Source organism: Zerene cesonia, chromosome 7 (genome assembly GCF_012273895.1).
Source record: "Zerene cesonia ecotype Mississippi chromosome 7, Zerene_cesonia_1.1, whole genome shotgun sequence".
NCBI lineage: Eukaryota > Metazoa > Arthropoda > Insecta > Lepidoptera > Pieridae > Zerene > Zerene cesonia.
Genome location: NC_052108.1, coordinates 904,776 through 913,371, shown reverse-complemented (window position 1 = coordinate 913,371; position 8,596 = coordinate 904,776). Strand labels below are relative to the sequence as shown.

At 33.1% G+C, this 8,596-nt stretch overlaps 1 protein-coding gene across 1 annotated transcript in view; it reads left to right on the top strand.

Moving 5' to 3' along the window:
* LOC119828184 overlaps positions 1–8,596 on the top strand; it is a 172,872-nt gene that overhangs the window by 108,234 nt on the left and 56,042 nt on the right. The window contains exon 5 of the mRNA XM_038350285.1: positions 4,901–5,768. Coding sequence (XP_038206213.1) covers positions 4,901–5,768 — 868 coding nt within the window. The remainder of the gene's footprint in view (positions 1–4,900; positions 5,769–8,596) is intronic.

Genomic DNA, 8,596 nt, shown 5'->3' with positions numbered 1-8,596 from the left:
TGGATCTGTGTCCCCACGTAAGCCTTCCAAAAGACCGGGTGCTTTCCTTCTGGAGGTACCCGAGTATTATGGAGAGATTATAGTATATACGATACATTAAACCGCAAAATATGAACACTAAAGATGTGAATTGATAATATTATTTTTATTCACTTTGTCATCTTACGCCTTGGTATTTATTTATAAATATGATATAAAAAACTATGATCAGAGATATAATTATTGAAAGCAATATACCGGAAAACAACGTTAGTCGTTTGACATTTTAAAATATTCTTAAATCTCTCATATGCTATTTTGAAACATAAGCTACATCACTACCAAATATCATCAAAATGCGTGGATCTCGCAAAAAGACAGAGACAACCTCACAGACTTTCTTCTTATAATATTAGTAAGATTTTCCACTCGAGACAAAAAAGTCCTGCAAAATGTTTAAATTACGTAACGCGCAGTGATCGTAGAAAGTAGGACAATATTTTGATAAGAGATAGCGCTCTACGCGGGAATGATGTTTCTATAAGCGCCGCCGTTACTTCACTTTGTCGACAATATTTTTCTTAACTATCTCAATGTTTTCAAAAGCTAGTAACGTTTTATTTTAAGCAGTGGTGGCTTTTGTGATCTATTTCTAAATGTTAAGTGTAAGGCAGAACAACGTAGGCCGGGTCAGGTAGTAATTTATAGGTATAAGAAAGAAATAATGATTTTTTAACACCACATAATGTTAATGAAGGTATTATAAAAAGATGGACTTGTAATCGGTGTGTTGCTAAAAAGGGTAACTACTCAGAATCTGCTACGCGTTATGCACAGCGCTGATTTTCAGTAGCCTCTCGTACGTATTACTTAAAATATTTTCTTTGCACAAATTCTAGCCATGCACTATGTGGCCAGAATCAATACCTTTCGTTCGAAGCGCTCTCGAATCGATAAACAAAAAAATTCAATTAAGCCTCGATCAATACAAAGACCGGTTCATATAAGTGGCGTGCTTGATGCAACTCAATGTTTTTATAACCTAGAACTATCGGCTTGGTCCGTAAAATTTAACAACAACCAATATACAGGAATAAAACGTTTTAATACCAGTAGATTTTTATTGGAAATGCATTCCGCGCGGGCTGATAGTCGTAATGGGTATTGGTTTTAGAATTATATTTCATGGAGTGAAGTAATATTTGAGTTCTCTATCTGGGAACTGGGAAGGAATTGATATGATTAGTCTTTAATGTATTACAGGGGTATTTCGTAATTAAATGTTAGACATAAACAGGAAGATTAAACGATGTATTCAGACAAAATATGATCACTGTGTATTATCATCATCAATGTATTAATGAGCATCTCTCCGCCCGCGGTTTCGCCCGTATCACTGTATATGCGGTAAAAAAAATCCGGGTTTCCAACTATCTCTGAACAAAAGTTTCATCCAAATAGGTTTCTTGTGTAATGAAAGACTTTTAAACGCGATTTATTCATTATATTATTAACCCGACGTTTCGAACACTTTACAGTGATGTGGTCACGGGAGACTCACTGTCTCTGTCGTTTAAAAATCTTCAATTTCTACTTTCGCATTTATAACATACTAGCTGTGCCCCGCGGTTTCACCCGCGTAAGTCCGTATCCCGTAGGAATATCGGAATAAAAAGTTGCCTATATGTTATTCCAGTTATCCAGCTGTCTACGTACCAAATTTCATTGCAATTGCTTCAGTAGTTTTTACGTGAAAGAGTAACAAACATCCATACATCCATACTTACAAACTTTCGCATTTATAATATTAATAGGAAGTATGGATTGTACGAGTATATGAGAATTAACAGATTCGCAACATTAGCATGCCGCAAAGTAAATGAAAGGAAAAATTAATCTTATTTTAATTGCGATTTAAAATGTGAAACATAACTCAAGCGCATAGCCAATATCATTGTAATTTGCTACCGTCAGCAGTTCTTTAAGCAGAACGAATTTTCACTAAAAACAAGATACATTAGTCAAATTCATACTGAAAATTATTCCGTTGTCAAGTTGTACAAATGGTTTATTTAAAACGGACTACATCGCGGGAATGTAAATCCGAAAAGATCGCATAAAGCATTTCGAGAGAATACAAATTAGCCCCTTTCTGTTTCGAAGAAATGGCGCTAGTACACGGCCAACACGGCATTGCGATTCAACGCCACATGACATGATTCAGTTCGTATACATTTTATTGCTTTGCTAATGGAATAATAATAAATGCTATATTTACATGATATATCGTAAGCAGATAAAGTGAAAAACTAAACATTACATGTATTACACAATGAGCCCTTTTCGCTTAGCAATTTCTAACAGGCAATCTAAGGTGTAGAAAAAAATAAAACCCAATAAAGCAAACAATAATTTTAAGATCTTTAATGCATTGTGCAATGAAAGTACATAAATGAAAAAATTACTTTAAATTTAGAAGATAATTTAACAATGAGTTTCCTTTGCCCCACCCTTCCCGGTCCATTCCTTATTTCGAATAGTCATTCCTTCCCCCTCTCTTTCTCTTTAAAAGCGGGCAGCGCATTTGCAAAGGTACTACTTCTTCAAATGTTCCTGCGCAGTGGTGATCGTTTACGATCAGGCAAGCCTCCACCACAGTTGCCCGCTTATGGAATAAAAAAGAAATAAAGCCCTATTTTTCATACAAATGCGTTCTTCTTCGCGTTATATATTTGATATTAGTCTCATGTGTAAATCTAACATTATCAAATGAAATATTTTTATGTCTGTCGGGATATTTGCAGACTTCCTGTTCCAAGTCTTGATATAAGACTATAAAAGTACAAATTATTACTCAGTATCTATATATATCGTATTTTTACATAATGTTTCCGTGGTGACAAATAAATAATACTTTTAAAAACCGTTTCCCTACCATCGTTTCACTAAAGCATTATAAAAACAAAACGAAATGTTTCATTGCACCATAAACATTTTATTACCTCACAAACATAAATATTAACCAGCTAACTACATTTAAAGCTAACAATGCCACAACTCGAAAGCACTCCGTCATCAAAACTTTTGATACATTCCAAATGAAAACAAGACAAATTTCAGCCATTAAGATACTTGGATTTACGAAAGCAAATGCGAATAACAATTTGGCATAATGGAAAATTTACATCAGAATTCATTAAATCGCAAAATTTCTTATCATTAAGCAGCACTTACCGTTCCGTTGGAGTCGTTTCTAGTACTTTCCATTTATATTAAAGCTATATTATAACAGTTTTGAATATAGTGCTTATTTCTAATTAAATACCAAAGGGCCGTTTATAATTATTTATCTAGATGTCAGCCATTAGGATCTTTATCTCAAAATTTTCCCTTTTTCGCATTCAAAACGTTCTAATAAGGTATTCTGTAAGGTAATATTACCAAAAGGATAGCAGAAAGAAAATTTTTTATTTATATAAAAAGTGACATATCAAATCCATTATAAAGCTTTATGTGCAGTGTATATGTATAGAGTAAATTAGTAAATGTTGAAGCTAAATTATGGTAACTTCTGTACATAAAAAAATCGCCTTACATACAAAATTTAGAGTTATTTTTTATTTTCCGATTCAAGGAATGCCTTTATCAAACCCACCCAACCCAATATGACTGCGTGCTATTAAATACCTTTCACTAGAAATAAGATATAACATTCTTAGTTATGAGAGACATTAATATCAACGAAACAAAGCGTTATTTCTTTAAGCATCGAATGGTACGGTGGAATAAAGAGTTTAAATTGTTGGTAATTATAGTTTTGGGGGGGTGAAGGAACGGAAGAAATATAGCGAAATATCAGTTACCACGGTTACCAAATGAAATGGAATTTTCTGTTCTTGCAATTTTTGCGCCATGGCGACTTCGAATTCCATTCTTATCCCAAATTAATTCATATTTTTAACGGGTAATTTTCATTTTACATTAGAATAGATTGAAATCTAGCTGTTGTTCACCAATCCTAGTCTTTTTCTTTTATCCTGTCGTGTATTAATTTCTTTTCCCTTATCCCTTAAAAGCAACCAACGATTTCGAATATTAATGGGCGACGGTAATCGCATACCATCAGATAAACCAATAACTCAGTTTTCCGCTATGACATAAAAATTACCTTTTCCTTAAATAGATTTTTACAAATAAACATTATAAATATGATCAGGCTAGTGATTAACCTCAAAGCATCTTTACCGCTTGCCGCAAGACAGATGCGAGGGTGCTGTGACTTGGTAAAATAACAAAAATACCATAAATACATAAGAAAGAAAGAAAGAAAGAAAGAAAGAAAATATGTTTATTATGACACATACAGGTAAATATAACAAAGTAATAAATATAGTTAAAATATATATGTGCCTTAATTAGGCCCGCCACTCACCGTACTGACACTGATTTTCAGTGGATGCCTTATGCCTTATTGACAGCGGATGTGTTCATGCTCAAACTATTAAATTTATGAATGTTTTGTTAAATATAATACATGTATATTTATAAAACGTGTGTAAATAATAATAATGATATACAATATTTATAAATGCACATATAGTTGAATATACATAATATTTACATAATAAAACATATTACTAATATACAGTTTGTGCTAGTAGTCTTGTATGTCGTCATCACTAAATAGCACAAAACAAAGTCGCTTTAAATTTTTTTCCGAATTTAACGCTTGCGAAGCCGCGGGCTAAAGCAACCAAATAATAATAAATTTTATATGAGCCACGTTAAACAAAGTTTTAATATACATATAGCAAGGATCTGGCCTATTGTTAATATCAATAACATTAATTTAACATTAGAACCCCACATTTAAGACTTTCCTAACTGAAATTAATGAAACCTTTACTTTGTTTTGTTACAGATTGTGCGATAAGAATACGTAGCGGGCATTCAGGGCGCGTCCACTCCGGCCAATTGCCCAGGACGCACGGATGCCAACTCACCTTCCCCCAAATCCCACCTCACAACGCCCTCCTTGTAGATCTGCATAAGTTCAACGTACCCTGTTCTTCAGGGTACCTCAGATTCGCCCCCACCTCACCGACGCTGTGCGGTAAGCTCGAACAGATCCCGCTCCAATCCAGGAGATATCTTTATCAGTCTTCGTCCAAAAACCCAGAGGTTGAAGTGCACGGGCGACCCACGTTCGCCGCGATCTACCGTCTCGTTGACCACTGTCATGATGTTCTCCTGACGGCTAGAAACGGCTCGTTCGACGTCGGCCCAGCTGTGAAGCTTCTATGTTCCTACAAAATCCACTTGCCGTACGGGAACCGTGTGGCGCTCCGCCTACAAATGGGCACAAAGCCTGAGAATGAGAATTCGAATGTCATTCACGAAGAGTCGCAAACATTCTGCAAAGGAATGGAATTAGTTCTGCAAGACGGCGATTCCAGGTGGAAGCATTGTTCGCGCCCCGGGGATCCTTTGAGGAGTGTTCAAATAATCTCCGAGGGGAATTCGATTAGATTGAACGTCACTATACTTGGAAAAAGAAATGCTTCAGCAATGTGGATGAAAGTGTGGTGGATGGATAAGCCAATTGAAGATATTATAGGTCATTGTGACTATGGCTGGGTAATATCTGGGGATTTTTGTATCGTTGCCGCTAGGGAAGTGAAAAAAACTTGGAGGCAGGCTGAAGCCGAATGCGTGAAACTAGGCGGTCATCTGGTCAGCCTGTCGAACGAGCACCAACAACAGATTTTAGACCAAGTTTTAACTAACACGTAAGAATGGCATTCCCTAAAATATCTTAACTCATTTCTTCAACATATATATTTCATTGTCGCAGTGATATTTAATACCTATCCTAGTAACTAATAATTCATTTAGTACATGGATCTTATCTTTGAAATATCAACGGTATTATAACTATTATATTATTATAACTATTACTATACTATATTTGACATAGCTAAAGTCACAAAGTACTATTACTACTAAAAAATATATTATGTTAGTTGTTAATAAGAAATAACCTTAACCATAGTTATCCCACATACAAATTGCATTTAATTCCACTAAATATTTCAAATCTCGAATAACACTACTCATTTGACAAAGATATTCAATATAAAGTTAAATGTACACATAAAAAGTTCTACAGAGTAAACTATATCATTAAAAATGCAATCACACGAAACAAATTATAGCCCGCCCGCGTAAATTAATACCGTGGTATTTGCATTTATTATGCGAATGAACTTTATATTGAATATTTAAACATTTTCATCAAATTCGCGCCATGTTCAAATATCCTTTGATATATTCTGCTTTAACTGCGTTTCAAACTCTCCCATCTCGATGTACAGTGCAACTCAGAGCCAACTGTGGGTTTAAATGAACTAGTATTTTATGTATTATATTCACTCTAATTTTTAAACACAACTTAGCAGATTCTGCATTGTTGAGTTACGCACATTGTCTTTTTTATATGAATTTGGCTATAAATATACAATTGTGGTGGATACATTATATATTTTATCTATAAATATTAGTACATTTATACATACAACACATATAATATTTATAATTATAAATATTATATAATAGGATTTGTTTAATCAAAAGTTTTTTTTCCGTTTTTCTTATTTTTAAATAGCAGCAGCGAATTGATTAAGATACTAGCATACCCGGCCACGCGTTGCTGTGGCTGAGTAGTAATTAAAAATATTAAGATTATAAATTATTGGGATAATTAATCGAAATAAAAACTATCCTATATCTTAAGTTGGAGCAAATTACACATAAAATGTTAAATTTCATCAAAATCCGTTGAGTTGGTGAAGAGTTCATTGGGAATATACATCGTGACACTGGATTTTTATATATTATCATTACAATGGATGCTTGAACATTTGTTTATTACATCAGTAAATAGTATTTAATCTTCTCGATCTAGAATAACTCAGCCACCTTCAAATTGTCATTGAGACTAAACAATCATAAAAATTAGCTCACCTAGTAGAAAACAACAAGGTAACAAACGCAAAAAAATGCAGACGAATTTATAACATCCTCCATTTTTGAAGTCGGTTGTAAGTAGTTTTAGCTAATTAAGTTTGTTTTATAACAAAACAAAACGAAACTTAAAATTAAAAAAAATCTTAATTTATAATTCAGAATGCAAAAGCAAGAAAGAAAACATTAATTTATCTTAATTATAATGCTATAAACATGAAACAAAATATATATTCACAAAGAACATTGTAAATAAATTTCAAAATGCCTAATCTTTTTTTTTCTTTTTTTATAAGTAGAACTCGAATTTCGTTTCTAGTTTTATAGCATTCAAAAGTAGGAAAATTCACGAACTAGTGTCATATTGGACTACAATAGTTCTTATTATATTATCCTAACATTGTTCAAAGTTCATCATCTTGGTGAAAGCGTTTTCCTTGCTCTTCTAAATATTTTCATTCCCGGTATTATGTTTTCCTATATCAAACTCGATCCGATAAGATGTCCCGTATTTGTAGAGATGTCCCATAAGCATAGATAACATGAATATTTAGTGTACCCGCTTTCCCACAAGTGGGAAAACCCACTATCTTGAAATCCCTTATCATTGGCTTGGCGCGCTCTTCCTAATTTAAAGTTTGAAGCAAAAATATTATGAAAAGGGGCTTTTTATGGAAACTATTATGAAAAAAAACATCAATATATTAATTCATTTGTTTTTCATTGTAAAATGTACGAAAACAAACTTTATTTACTAGGAATTCATCAACTGTTTCTTTGAAATATAAACAATCAGAAAAGAATAATTTAATAGCAATCTCACATATACAGTTTTTTTTTGTGAATAAACAATTCAACCTTCTTGTTTGCAAAAGTGACATTCGAGTCCTGGCACATAACAATTCCATTCAAATTTAAACAAAAAATAAAGAAAGTTGCAATGCAATTTAAATTTCAGTGCTCTTTAAAATTAAATAAATGAATATTAAGTACTTGAAGAAAATCCCTAAAAGCATTTGCAAATAGCGTTTGTTCATTGTTTCATTGCAAATTGCGTGTGTATAACTTAGAGTACCGTTTCATTGGAGTATGTTATTTAGCCGACTATTCATGAATTATTATCGAACATTTTCAATCAATTATCCTCATGTCATAGTTTAAGATATCTTTATACTTGTATAATCCTACTATCTTATCCTACTAATATTTGTAAGGATGTGTGTGTGTTTGTTGCTTTTTCACGCAAAAACTACTGTACGGATTGCAATGGAAATGGTACGTAGACAGCTGGACAACTGGAATAACATATAGGCAACTTTTTATCTCGATATTCCTACGAGATACGGACTTACGCGGGTGAAACCGCGGGGCGCAGCTACTTTATATATAAACTTATTTTTTGAAATTCCAGTCTGTGTTTATAGGAGGTTACTACCTTTTTTGGCCTTACATTTACAACATACAATCAAATTACTTTTTAGAATATGCTACACCATTTATATTAATCGAATCTTTGTCTTTTAGTCCAAGAAAATGGGTAGGGTAAATGCGAATTTGAGATTAAAACTTGAATTTTTGATATAATTTACTTTGA